This window comes from Mastigoproctus giganteus, chromosome 1 (assembly GCF_048544385.1).
Source record: "Mastigoproctus giganteus isolate SK-2022 chromosome 1, ASM4854438v1, whole genome shotgun sequence".
Classification (NCBI taxonomy): Eukaryota; Metazoa; Arthropoda; class Arachnida; order Uropygi; family Thelyphonidae; genus Mastigoproctus; species Mastigoproctus giganteus.
The window spans coordinates 215,927,019-215,942,385 of NC_143575.1; the positions used below are offsets into that span (position 1 = coordinate 215,927,019).

The 15,367-nt window shown below is 34.7% G+C and overlaps 1 protein-coding gene across 1 annotated transcript in view; it reads right to left on the bottom strand.

The window, feature by feature from the left end:
* LOC150091519 (uncharacterized) overlaps nucleotides 1–12,611 on the bottom strand; it is a 54,057-nt gene extending 41,446 nt beyond the window's left edge. Inside the window, exons 1-2 of the mRNA XM_090368756.1 lie at nucleotides 12,068–12,611; nucleotides 1,095–1,299 (exon numbers count right to left, since the gene is read on the bottom strand). Of these exons, the coding sequence (XP_090224882.1) occupies nucleotides 1,095–1,299; nucleotides 12,068–12,611 (749 nt within the window). The remainder of the gene's footprint in view (nucleotides 1–1,094; nucleotides 1,300–12,067) is intronic.
* Nucleotides 12,612–15,367: the final 2,756 nt, after the last annotated feature.

A 15,367-nucleotide genomic window follows, 5' to 3' on the forward strand; every position in this document is an offset into this window, starting at 1 on the left:
TTGAGTGAACACAGATCTCTTCCACGGCAACTTTCGAAAATATAATATAGAATAATGCATTTTTTATAAATGTAATCTTAACAAGGTTAAAACAAAGTAATAAAATTTAGACTTAGAAAATTGTCTTTTTCTTCCTCCTCCAGAGAATCAAATCCCTCATTTAATTTACTGCATACATCCCTCCAAGTAGCTACTGTCAAATTTCTAGATCTGTAGTAGCTACTGTCAAATTTCTAGATTTGTAGTCCTCGATACTTTTGTCCCACAAAACAGCTGTCTTGCTCTAAACTTATTAATAATTCCATATTAATGGTATTTTCTCAACACAACTTAATTTAATTATCTCACAACTCACATAACGTGCACCTAGTAGCTGACTGATAATAACTGAAGTCAGCGACCGGACATATTCAGGAGAAATAATTTTGACATGTGAGGACAACTATAGACCTGCACAGTCCTGTATAATCATATACAGGAAAAACTGTACATAGTGGCGCCTCCGTAGCCAGGTGGGCAGGAGCAGCAGTGCGAAGCACACACTTCTTGATTAGACCGGGGTTCGAGCCCGTGACCACCAAATATGGAGGATGCGGAAAGGTCAGGGAATGACCACTGCATTATCCCAGGAGCAATATGGCCTTAGCTGCTAATGCTCCTAAAAACCAAATAACAAACAAACTGTACATAGCCCAGTGAAGTGCTGTGAATGCAACTTCACCATGTACGGCATCTGGCCAAGATCAGATGTGAAAAGCTCCAGGAAAATCATCAGTTGACTGCAACTCACGGTGCCATGGCTAGGCATGGTTATAGCACAGAACTGTAATGTATGAAAGAGTATCAAAACTGCAACAAAAAGTTTAAATCATTGATCAAATAAATTTATAAGCTTTTCCGTGTCCAATCACAGGAAGATTGTTGCTCACACTGAAGACCAAAGGTCAAGTTTGACTTTAAGATGAGCTTAAATAAAACTTAAAAACAAATACTGTTATCTGTGGTCCTACTTAAGCTGCTAATATCTTTGTAAATTCTGTAGTATTGTACTACATCAATAATATTTATAAAAATAAAGTTACTTATTAGCTTACTTTTCAATCCAGGTAAGAGAAACTAAAGGTAATCCACAAGACACTGCCTTATCCCAAACACTTTTTCGGCCTTCTTTAAAAATCACATGTGTCACTCGGTGGTTAACTGTTCGTGAGATACTTGCTCCCATCTTCTGTATTTGTGATGCAACAGCTTTATTGCAATTTTTATCCTCGACCACTACATCAATATAAGCTACCACTCCTGAAAGTTAAAGAATATGTAAATACAGTCAGAAATTTTTTTAAAAAATGCTTTACCAAATCTGACTTTGTAAAACAAAATTTCTACTTACTGTATGTTAATAATTATTCACATACAATACCAACAACAAAATATCTTGTAAACAATTGTATAAACAACTGTGTAATAAAGGGAGAAATCCTAACAGGTAGCACAGTGGATAAAATCACTCATTTTTCACCATATGGAAAATGGCCTGGGTTCAAATTCTGTTATCAAGGACAGGAGGAAGTTTTATAGATTTTTTTTCACACTGTGACAAATTGGTCATCTTCAAGCTGGATTTTGAACTAATGCTCAAAACAGTTGCTATCTACAGGAAGGGACAAAATAGACAAAATTTTTCCCCCTTCACAATCCCATGATCTAGCCATATGGTAGTCAGGATTTTTTTTTTAAGTTAACATGACTGCTGTTATTGTAAGAATGAAGACTAAAATTATAATTGTGCACCATTTTCGGCTATTTCTTTCTTTTTATCCCAATAAAACTAAACAACTATTTAATTTTTGGATTTGCATTTGTGGTGTAATTTATATTTGCATTTCAGGCATTAAGGTCTAACTGTGCTATCTAGCAATTTGCTGTACTAGCAGTTGTAGGTTCGCCTATAGATCTACGTTGAAAAAATTAAAATGAAATAAAGTTAAAAAGGAATATAAAAAGAAAATTTTTAAAATAAATATAAAATAAAAATAAAAAGTTGGAGGAAATAGAAGATTGTTAATGAATAAAAAGTTAGAGAAGGAGGAGGGGATAAAGCAAAAATAAAATTATGAAAAATTAGAAAACACATTACATTCATTCACATGGCCATCTCTCTGCTCCTTCCTCGGGGGCTTTAAGCAGACAGATAGCCATATTAAATGAATGTCTCATGTATACCCATTTTTGTAGTCCCAATAACAGTTTTACTAAAGTCATTTTATTATATTTAGGTTTAGGCATCCTAATTATAATATATCTGAAAATTATATTAATTTAATTTTTGATTGGTATTAACAGCAAACTGGGATTGGGACCCAAACCCAATAGGTATGCATCAGTATAAAGTACATAAGTATTTACCTGCAATCATTATGGATGGTGGTCGGTATAAGTAAAGTCGAGAATCAGTCCAAGTGCAGAATTTATACTGGCTGGGGTGCCATCTGGTCTATTTTACATGTTTGGGGTTAATTATAATTGATTAATTAATCTATTTATTTAAGTCTACGTGTTCCCAAATTGTGGGTATTAAATTTGTAATAGTTCGTTAGGATTAGAGTTAAATACATATAGGAATGAATTATAATAATACATTTTAATACAACTTTAAACTAAATTGTATTACTATATTATTGATTCTGAACAGAATCAAGCAGCCTGAGAGAGGTATTGGGGGCACCGCCCCAGATTTGGGAACAATATTCCATGGTAGGGCGGATTTGTGATTTGTAAAGAGTGAACAGCTGTTTGGAAGAAAAGTAATGCTGAGAACGAAAGAGAAAACCAAGTTTTTTAGATGCAGAGGAAGCAATATTTGTAATGTGCTTGTGCCAAGAGAGATTAGAAGTCACGGTAATCCCCAAAAGAGATATATCATTCTGCCTAGAAATCGGAGTGTCACCAAAGATAAGTATTGGAGTAGAAGAATCCTTTTTTGCGAGATATAAGACAAGACTGAGATTTAGAAGGATTGAAATCAATTAAGTTGTATTTGCCCTACTGAAGATTTACCTGGAGATTGGCATTTAAGGAATTGGTAGCAGATTTTCAAGAAGTTGAAGCTGATTGAGCAGGACAAGATTTCTCAAAATGGAAAGTGGAATGCAATGTGCTATCGTTGGCAAAACTATGGATAGGATTTCCAGTCAATGGAAGAAGGTCATTAATATACAAGAGGAAAAGAGTGGGGGAAAGAACTGAACCTTGGAGACACCGGCATTAGTGGAGAAGTTAGAAGACAGAGAGCCATCTACCATCACCCTCAGTGAGCAATTAGAGAGAAAACTGGATAACCAATTACAAAAAACAGTTGGCAAACCATAAGATGGAAGCTGGTTTAGAAGACCTTTATGCCAAACACGACTGAAAGCCTTTCAGATGTCAAGAGCAACTGCTTGTGTTTCTCCGAACTTTTCCATTGAATTAGTCCATAAATTAGTCCATTCTGGTAACATAAGCCAGAATATTACCAGTGGATTGACACTGACGGAATCCATACTGGCGATCGTTGATCAGACGGAAGGTTTCTAGGTAGTTTAAGAGTTGTCAGTTAATCGATTTTTCCATTACTTTAGAAAGAGTAGAAGTAATTGCAATGGGACGATAACTGGATGGGACGGATTTGTCACCCTTTTTAGGTACTGGCTGGATAAGAGCAAATTTCCAAGCAGAAGGAAAAACACTTTGTAATAAAAAAGTAAAGAAAGGCAGCAAAGAACAGGAGAAAGTTGAGGAGCACAGGTTTTGAGAACAAGTGGAGAAATACCATCAGGACCTCGAGCTTTCTGAGCATCAAGGTTTGTCAAAATCCTTCTAACATCCTTTTGATGGAAGACCACAGGAGGCATTGAATGGAGCATGTTGGGAATGGTGGCAGGTGTTTTACCAAGATCATTAATACATGAGTTGGAAGAAAAATGGAATGCTAGCAGGTCAGTTTTATCCTTGGCCGAAGTGACAACAGAACCATCTCATTTTGACAGAGGTGGGAGCAGAGATGGGCAAAAGTTGCAGCCAATAGCTTTGGCAAGAGACCAGAATGCTCGGCTACCATCAGGGCAAGAAGCAAGTTTTCTACTCTTAGCCTGTTCAAAATCTAGTTTGGACTGATTAATAATTGCTTTACAATTGTTGCGGGCTTTGGTGTAGGCAGAAAATTAAACTGAAGAATTGGAAACAAGCCAATTATGATATGCAACATTCTTCTCTTGAACAGCCTTAGCACATTTGGAAAACCAACGTTTAGATAAAGGACGAGATTTTAAAGTGGAGTGTGGAATAAAGGATTCTATTCCTACAAGAATAATTTCACTGACATGATCTGAGCAAACACTGACATCAGAAGTTTTGAAACAGTAATCTGACCAAGGAAAAGAAGAAAAGAAATCTCGCAGGTCATCCCATTTTGAATTCTTGTAATGCCAAACAACAAAGGCTCCATTGGAGAAGAGAAGCACAAGTTGTGATCTGAGGTGCCTAAAGGATCACTCACTTCGACCGTGTACTTGGATTGTTTGTGAGAAAAAGATCAAGTGAGTTGGCTGTATGGTTAGGATTTTCCGGTATTCTGGTAGGTAAATGAACAATCTTTTTTTTTTTTTTTTTTTTTTGGGTAGTTGTTGGCACATCGGCTTCTGTGGCCATAATGCACCTCCCAAGGTTTTTGCAGTACTTTGATCCAAGCCCGAGGCGGGATAATGAACACTCTGTGTGAGGTCATTAGTAATTGCAAAAGCCTCAGCATCTTGACCAGCTGGGTCAGTGTGACTAGAAAATGGAAATCAGCTGGAGTTGCAAACATTAAAATCACCAAGGAAAATTATCTCACTGTTAGGAAAGTTGGACTGGAGAAAGAGTCAAGTTGCAAAGAGAGGAATTCGAAGAGCTCCAAGTGATTAGTGGAGCTGGGAGAATGGTAGAGACAACAGATGAATTTTACAGTGAGATAGAGAGATTTTAAGCCAGAGAAGATCAAAAAGAGGAGATTCCAAATTACTGAGTCTCTGACAGGGAATATTGGAATGGACATATGCACAAGTACCACCTTTGAGGCAAAAGGAATCATACAATGAATAATTTTGGTTACCGAAATGGGCAGTAGTTGAATCAACCGATAACTGAGATTCTGTCAGATAAAGTACATGGGATGTGGCAGACTGCAAGTGGAAATGAACATCGCTGAAATTGGAACTGAGACCATATTGTGTGTACATACATTTTTCAAGGTTTTTTCAAATAATGCTTCAAAGAACATTAAAAAACTTCCAGTAAGTTATCATCTGTCATAAACTATGTCTTACAGACATAATATGTAATAAATGGCAGTATGAAACAGATTTTAAAATTGGAGGAGTTCATGCCTGTGAGTCCATGTTTTTTGAGTTTGGCTTACACAAGCTAAAATTCTCTGGAATTGGGATCTAGAGATGATGAAATTAATACACATAAATAATAAAATTACATCAAAAATGAAGTAACAATGAATTTTACATTGTAGTTTCTTTAATTCTGGATTTTTTAAAATATTATTACTTTATAAAAAATTCTAATTTGGATTTTTGAAATAATTTCATTCTAATATCGGGCATCCAAGGTCAAGACTAAATTAATATTTAAAACTTTGTATATTAAACTTTGTACTTAATATTTTTATGTACAAATTTCATTTTTATGATATTTCAAAATTTCATGAAGTAACTCACTTCATGGAGCCCAATGCCAACCAAAATCTTGCTCCAGAAAAGTTTACTACACAAATTAGTAAGGCACGGGCCCACCTATGGCCCCAGCAACTATCAATTTATAGTGGAAAGCTTTCGACCAGTTCCTTACAAGAGAGCAGAAATTTGTGTCCATTCCTCCTTCAGTGCAGTTATCATTTCAGCTATATAAAAGGAACATACTGGTCACTCACTGATTTGGCATTCCAGTTCATCACTAAAGTGCTCAATTGGATTAAAGACTATACTCAGGGTTAGTCAGGTGAGGTGTTGGTCTTATTTCCCAAATGAAGTCTTTATACCACTCACTGTGCAAGATAGAGCATTATTGCACTAGAAAACAGAGGTCAGTTTTCTACATACTATTTAAGATGTGTGTATAACTCTGCACCTGATTATATTAGGAATTAAAATCAACAATTTGAGTCTGAATCATAAGAAGCAACAGCTTCACATCATGACCACCTCCTCTGAACTTCACTGGGAGCACAACACACTACAGTAAGTCCTAGAATTGTATAACTACAATTGATGTGTAGCATTTGTTGGTGTGTAATGTGACAGCTCGGCCATGAAACCCATGAATCTTCTCTATAGATGCAGATACATTACATTTACAGACATTTCCATGAACATCTGGAGCTCCAACCTTAAAAAGATATCACTAAGTTTGCTTTCACCACTTTCTTTGGGTATCAGCAATTCTGTAGGTTATTTTAGCTTAACTGACCATTTTCACACATACATCAGATACAACTGACTTTGCAATGTCCAAATATGCAGATTCTGCACACAGTCAAATTACTGATGAGATCTCCATCAATAAAGTCTCTTTGAAACTCAATAAGCTCCTTGCTATGATTCATTCTACTTGTTTATGATATATCACTGACTGGCACAGATATCACAAACCTTTTAATCTGTTTCTGATTTTTTTTTTTTTTAATCTTTTGTTCACAGCATTCTCTATAATGACAAAGTTATATGAATATTTATGGTACAGTAAACCATTTATTAATTATAGCAAACTTTAAACGGCATTAGCACACAATGAGTCCACCAACTATTAAATAACTTTAATATTATATGATAAAAAAATTATCATAAGAATACCTGCCTCTTCTTATAACAGTGGTTTTCAACCGGGGTGCCGCAACAACATTCCAGGGGGGCCACGTAATTTAAGTTACTTAAATTTAGGTTTAAGTTACTTAAACTTATTATTATTTTTTAATTTATATGTTTATTCATTACAAAAAGGTGTACAGTTTCTTTTTAATTTTGCGGTGATCTATAATTGATTTTTACTTAGTACCTCTATATAAAGAATAAAATTATATACTGTATATATATAATTTGTATTATGAAATGTAATTTTTATAATTACATTATTGTAATAATTATCATATAACATATATTTTTTAATTTTATATATACAGTCGATTCCAGTTATTTGGGACACATCGGGACTAGTGCATTTTGGCCTGATTAAGCGGCTGCCCCAATTATCTGAAGTTTCATGTAAATAGTTAAAATTACAATGTACCCCCCCCCTTTACAATTGGTTCACTGTACAATCAAATCACATTACGATGGAGTCACCATAGCAAAGTACCGTTCACTATACGATGTGCAGTAAGCGCCGGTCATTGTGATCACGTTTGTGAATTGAATTTTAATTCTATTAAACTGCGATTCTAATTAGTGAAAATAGGAGGAATATTATCCACAGGCTATAAAAGCAAAGATATATTAAGCACAAATTTACCCTTTATTACTTACCAATTAACAAAATTAAATGATACGTGAAAATTGGAAGAATATATGTGATAATCGGAATAATTAATTCGTACTGTAATATGTACATACTAACTAAACTAGTTGACATTTCTGTTCAATGCCATTTGTGGGTGGAGGTTAATATTTAAAACAGTAAAAAGATAAGCAATCAATAACAAAAACCACGGCGCACACAAATTGCAAGTAACATGATACGCACAAGTGAGAACGGAGTAACAAATAACGAAGCTTTAAAAATAGGAATGAAGAGAAGATTCTGAAAATTATTTTTTTTTATATGATTGAAGATTCCATAGAAGTGTAAACACATTGTACCATAATAACCCACAGAATTCCAGCTGTCGGTATTATCGCAAATTCAATATGATCGAGTTTACTATCAGTTTATGATAGATTTCACTAACAGAAAAGCCCAATAAACAGGTGACTGCTAATTGTTTTTATTGTTTTATGGTTGTGACCTCCAGAAATCCGACCGAACTACGTGGTACAGTCGGAGACAATCGTAGGGTAATCTTCAGTGCTGCGGTCTCCTGCCCTGATTAAACGGCATTTTGTCCCAATTAAGCAAAGTAAACCCTGGCTATTTTCTCGATTGGGTTCTGTTTTTTAGGATTTGCCACAAATAAACGGCTGCCCTGATTAACAGGTGACCCAAATAACTGGAATCCACTGTATATATTGTAATCATCATCATCATCAGCCATTTTCAATCCACTGCAGGATGAAGGCCTCTCCAGCAACTTTCCAGTTCCTTCTGTTTTGAGCACTGGCCCATTTACTACCCACAAACTCATGAATTTCATCTATCCATCTCCGCCTTTGTCTTCCAGGTTTTCTTCTAGCTCCTCTTGGGTACCATTCTGTTATTTTCTTAGTCCATCTGTCATCATGTCTTCGAGCTATGTGTCCTGCCCAAGACCATTTTAGTTCTTTAGTTTTGATAAGAATGTCCTTTACTTGAGTTTGCTGCCTAATCCATGTGTTTCTCTTCTTATCTAACAGTCTGATTCCCAATATAATTCGTTCCATTCTTCGCTATGTAGTTCTCAGCTTATCTTCCATTCTTTTGGTGAGTGCCCAAGTTTCACTTCCATAAATCATGGTGGGGAGTATACATTGGTTCATTATTTTACATTTCAGACAAACTCGGATATTGCTCTTCAGTATGTGACTATATTTCCTGAATGCTATCCATCCAAAATTTATTCTTCTCTTGACTTCCAGGCATTTATCATTATTACAGCTAATAACTTGTCCCAGATAAGTATATGACTCCACCTTTTCAATTACTGCTCCTTCAATCATTATTTCCCTTTCTGTGGTATACTTATTCATCATTACTTTTGTTTTAGCCATATTCATCTTTAGTCCAAAATCCTTACTAACTGTGCATAACTGATTAAGATTTTCCTCTAATTCTTTGGGATTGTGGCTTATGACCACAATGTCATCTGCAAATCGTAAATGGTTTAGGTACTCTCCATTCACATTGGCTCCTTTCTGTCCAGTCTAATCTTATGAAAGCTTCCTCAAGGGCAGCAATAAACAGCTTCGGAGATATTGTGTCTCACTGTCGAACTCCTTTCTCGATTTTAAATTTCCTACTGTCTTTGTCTAGTCTAATAAAGGAGGTAGCATTCTCATATATTTTTTTCAAAATCATAATATGTGGGGTATCTATGCCTTGTCTTTCCAGTGCCCGAAACATTGCCTTATGCTGTATGGAGTGAAAGGCCTTTTCATAATCCACAAATGCCAGGCATAATGGTGTTTTATATTCATTTGTTTTATCCATTAGCTGTGATATTACGTGAAGGTGATCCATAGTTGAGAATCCTGTCCTAAAGCCAGCTTGCTCTTTCGGTTGATTCTCATCAAGTATTCTTTCTAATCTGTTAGTAATGACCCTTGTGAACAACTTGTAGATGTGGGATAACAAGCTAATTGGTCTATAATTTCCAATCTCTGATTTATCTCCTTTCTTATGCAGCAAAACTATGATTGCATTATTCCACTGCTTAGGTGTCACACCTTTTCTAATGCACTTTGTGAAGAGCATTGCCAGTTTTTGTGTTATGTCTCTTCCTCCCAATTTTAACAACTCTACAGTAACTTCACCTTCCCCCGGGGCTTTCTGATTCTTCATTTTCTTCAACACGTGTTCTATCTCATCAGGAAGAATATCGGGTATGTCGTATGTGTTGCTAATTTGCAATCCATCTTCCTCACTGTTGGCATCATTCCCTTGCTCCTTGTATAATTCTCTATATAGTAGTCTTCTTCTTTTTGAATTATGCCTTTTCTGCTGTTTATAAGTACACCATCGATATTCTTCAGTTTCAGTATCATTTGTCTTTCTGTATTACTGCTCATGGCTGCTGATTTAAATCCCTTGTTTTCCTTTAATGCTTGTTCTACTTTTCTTGTGTCAAATCTTCTTATGTCCTCTCTGAGTCTCTTTCTAATGGCTTTGCATAACTCAGTATACTCAATTTTCTCCTTGTCAGTGTTTATATTGCTCTTCATTTTTCGCCTTCGGTTCATCATAACAAGTGTTTCTTGACTAATTTTTTCTTCTTTGGATTTCTTTTTCCCTATAGGTTTCTTGGGCTTTATCACTTTCAGAAAGTTATAATATTCCTCGTCGATATCTTGGTCCTGAGCAGTCTGCAGAAGCTCAAACTTGTTCTTAAGTTCCAGTACATACTGCTTTTTCTCCTCTTCTGTTATCTCAAAGACCTTTGTGTTATTTACTCAAGTCAGTTTTTTTTCTTTCCTCTCCTACATCTATATCAAGTGTACATCTTACCATTCTGTGATCACTTCCAACATTTACCTTATTCAGGACGGTAACATCATTCACAATATATCTTCTGTTAGTGAGGATGTAGTCGATTTCATCAGTTGTTAATCCATTTGGACTCTTCCGTGTCTGCTTTCTGTTCACCCTTTTCTTGAAAAAAGTGCTCATTACTGACAATCCTTGAGATTCTGCAAATTCCACAAGTCTTTCACCTCTTTCATTTCTTTCAACAATTCCAAAATTTCCTATAGTTTCCCTTTCTGCACTGTTTTGTCTTTTTCCAACCTTAGCATTGAAGTCCCCCATATAATAGTGTAGTGGGTTTTCTGCTCATCTAGAAGACTCTCAATTTCAGTGTACATTTCTTCAACCTCTTCATCATCACGGCTCGATGTTGGTGCATAAATCATTATAACCTTTAGCTTGTACCTCTTAGAAATCTTGAGTATTAGTCTTGATACCCTTGGCGATGTACTTTTCAATTCCAAAATGTTGTTTTTTAAATCTTTATGGACCAGAACCCGAACTCCACTTTCACTCTCTTTCACTGTTTCCATTGGTGTACAGCAGATTTCCACTTGATAAACTTATAAGTGATTCATTTCTTCTTCTTGTTTCAGCCAAACCGATGATATTCCAATTCACATTTTCTAATTCCTTTTCCAGCTCTAATATCCTGTCTTCACCGATGAGTGATCTTACGTTGTAACAGGCCAAGTTCAGTTTCCGTGCATGGCAGCCTGGTCATACCCAGAGATTCTTAGCACCCTCTGCTTCCACTCTGACTAGGCATCTTGAAGGACACCACTCTACACGTTCGTTGCCACCTAAGCGACGTAACAGGGCTTACCATTGAGGTGTACACGAGTGGATTTTACGGAGGCAGGCCAACTGGACTCCTCCTAAATCTTCTGTAATAGAAAAGATATTAGATCCATCAGTGTTTTAGACTGAGTGTCTGATAACACACAGGATACCTGTTCCCCTCTTAGCCCCTAATTGTAATAATTGTAATATATATTGTAATAACTATCATATAACATATATTTTTTAATTTTATATATATATATATATATATACACACGGTTATTCAAAATGAAGTCCGGGGTTTCGAACATTCAAACATTTCAAACCCAGGCTCGATGTCATCTGAGTAAATCTTCTGAAACTTGGCTGCTGCTGTTGTAATGTCTTCATCATTCATTGTTGAAAATTCGACCAGGAAACCAAAAAAATGGTCGAATTCAAACATTCAAAAACCCAGACTTCGTTTTGAATAATCCTGTATATATATATATATATATATACGGATATATATAGAGAGAAAGAATCGGATCTAACAGGCAGAAAATTGAGTAGGGGCGCCAGGTGCTGTTATTAAAAAAAGGTTGAAAACCACTGTCTTATAATATCAGATATCTTGTCTCTGATTTCATATTACTATTTAATATGGATTATAAATAAACACACAATAACTAACTAGAATTAATATTTCAATTTATGTTTAAAAAATACTATCAAATTAGTAAGATGAATCAAATGTACTTTTCTGGATCATATTAACACCTGGAAAATATACTACATATCATGTTATCCCACCTTTCTATGCAGAAGAATCCTTTTTAAAGTTCATACATCAACATGTAACCCAGACATAAAGATATACAATAATAGTTATTCTTATTTTAAATCTTACCTTTCAATATCTCTGAAAATTTTGGAGAATTCTCTTCACTGGTTATTACATCATTATCCTCACTATTTTGTATAACAGTACTAGTAGTGTTATTGCTATCTAAATCTGGAACAGTTTCGGTATTATATAATAGAGAGTTTCTTGACATACTTGCAGATTCAACAGAAAGTTTTGATATGATTTTATTAAATACTTCTCCCATTTCTCCATCACTAGACTCTTGGCTGAAACTGAAATCCGCCTTAGAATCATGTAAATTAGCAGTTACAAATGATTCTTCTGGAGATGTTAGGGTTATTAAATGAAAATCAGGTACATCATTAACATCTGATATTGAATCTTGTTCACCTGTTGTATGAATGGTCCCATTTTCATTCCCACTATCATTTCTGTTGGAAATGACATTCATTATACTTTCTGGCATAGCTGAAAAAACAGTTGGATTCTGTTCACATTCAGGCACTTTCTTCTTTTTCTTCTGATATTTGCCTCTAATTCTAATAGATCTTCTTTTTGCTGTGGGTTTTCCATTATTAACATCCATAATGATTTTGTTAATGGAATTATTTAAACAGCTTTTTATCTGATTACTTTCAACATTATTTCTCTCTTGATTAATGACAAAGTTTTTTATTGCATATAATTCAGCATTTACAATGGTTTACAAAATGAGAAACAAATATGTCATTCAGCTGTCCTTATGTTTCTTGCCTTGACTCCTTAGCCTCTTCTTGTTTACATAATCCCTCTTTTAGTTTCAGCAATACCTAAAATAAATTTTTAAAAATCCAGTTAGCAAGTAAAAATTCAGCTATGAAGCACATATTATATATACTGTATATCACGTGCTTTCATATTATATCACTTTATAGAGGTAACCCCTACTTAATTCAAGAAATGCATTCCTGGCAAATTCCCTTCAAGCAAAATGCACGTTCACCAGAGCTTTTTTTTTTTTTTTCTTTTTTTTTTTTTTTGCGTAAGGTTACTTGTAAAAATATTAAATTAAATAAATATTACCATTGTATTTATTTTAATTTTTATTTACTATTAAAGAAACAATAAAATGAAAAAGAATTTCATACATACATACTTTTAAAAAAATACGTACAGTATTTTTTTAATTATGTCTATATTGGATTAGTTTAAACTTTGTCAAATCAACTGTTTTTTTCTCAATGAAAAAGTTTTTGCTCACCCTCACTTTAGTCTAAAAACATCATTAGGGTACTTCAGAAATGAAAGTAAACTGATTTTATTTGGGGAAAAAATAAAAAGGGTTGTATGTGATGGTCACTTTTCGATAGATGCTTTTAGCTTCTAGCTGTTTGACAGGGCTAGGGCAGTTATCAGTCGCCTCACTTTTTTGCAAATAACAAAAAAAGAAATAACATTCAAAAGAATCATTTTTAAAAAAAATCTGCCACGGAAAGCAGCAATTTTATCAAATAGAAGTTTAAAAAAAAAAAAAAAGAAAAACAAATTCTCAATAATAAATTCATTAGCAGGAAATAAATAAATAAAAAAAAAAAAAGTAGGAATGGACACTGGTATTTAACTTTGTGACTTTGGCCATTTAAATAACAAGTTATAAGTAACAATATAACTAATAACAGCTGCAGCAGTTCAAATAATGTTAATCTTATAACAAAACAGCAGTACACACTACACAAATAATTTACAACATTCTACATAGTTTATACGAGATTGTAGGCAGCATATTTTTGAAAGAGCCAACATGTGCTTTAAATATTATCCATAAACTCGATGTGACCTCCCTCTACCACAATACAGGCTTGTAACACATGTAATAAATTGGAACAAACTTTCTTTGAAATAACACTGTTAATTTCAGTGCACGCATTATGTATTCTCCTTTTGAGATTGTTTGAATTGTCAATGGACGTTTCATATATGTTTGCTTTAACAAAACTCCAGAAGGAAAAGTTTATAGGGATGAGATTGAGAGCACACGGTGGCTAAGACATCACCAGCATATTCAATACAAGTGATATGGCCTTTAAATGTGTCATACCCACTGTTTCACCACTACAATTTTGTGTAGGGGACACCATCAAGCTGGAACCAAAGATGTTAGGCTTTGATGTTTAAAGAACTTTTTAATCGGTCAAATACATTAATGCAAAATAAATCATATTTCACCCCAATCAGCAGTTCATCAAGAAAAACTGGGCCAACAGGTTCATCTCCCCATATGCCACACCACACATTGACTGACCATCTCACCTGATGGAGAGTATTTCTGCAACAGTATGGGTTTTGATGGATAGAAGCCCTCTTTCCTCAGAAATATCCACAGGATACTCATGAGGAAACTGGAATTTTCTTATACCACAGTTAACAGAAAATTACAAACCTCCAAGCATTTTGCATGATCACCTTCATGAAAACCTTGTTATAAAAATAAATGACAAGGACACAGTTTCTTCCTTTGAAAGATCCTCCAAATCTGTGTCTGCTTGATCCCACAAGCAGAGGACCAGAACATCTTCCAAATTCTGTACACATTCGTATCCTTTTTTTTTTTTTTATGCATCACACCTCCAGTTAGTATAAAGTGATTCACATAATTGTGGAATATGATATCTGCAGCCTCTGTGTATGCTCCTCAGAAAATAACCTTGCTGTTGCCCTAGCACTTCAGCTACATTCTCCATACAATACTGCAGTCTCCCATAAATTGTTGTGAAACATGTTTTGACAGGATTTTACAAATGTGCACATGAATAAATGCTTATAATGAATTTTTCTACACTCCTCATTCAGTTTATGTAGCTCAGCCAACAATATATGAACTTCAGACTTACACTGCATGCCAGCATGAATTCTGGATTTTGCTGTACTAATTGAAGGTTCAATTCGTGTCCATATTTGCATCATTCCCAATAGACTGGCAAGAAAATGGCAGTTCGCAGGATCACAAAACTGACAATCCCCACATTCAATTCAGATGTTTGTTCTATATTTTGTACTATGGTTTCCACTTGCTTTTGAAATTATACTGCCTGCATCATTTAATTATTACTTGATGTGCATTCTTTCCTATAAATAATGTAAAATGTTGCAAATTAGGTATGCCTATCAGGTGTTTTAACAGGATTAAAATTCTTTGAATCTGTGGTCGTTATTAGTTACATTGTTGTCTTTAATCTGTGGAAACAATAACAGCAACCATACAATGTTGTTGAATGTTACTGATAATTGATCTTTGATAACAAAAAGCCAAAACTACAAAGTTAAGCACTGAAATATCCATTCCCTTTATCTCTTTTTTTATTT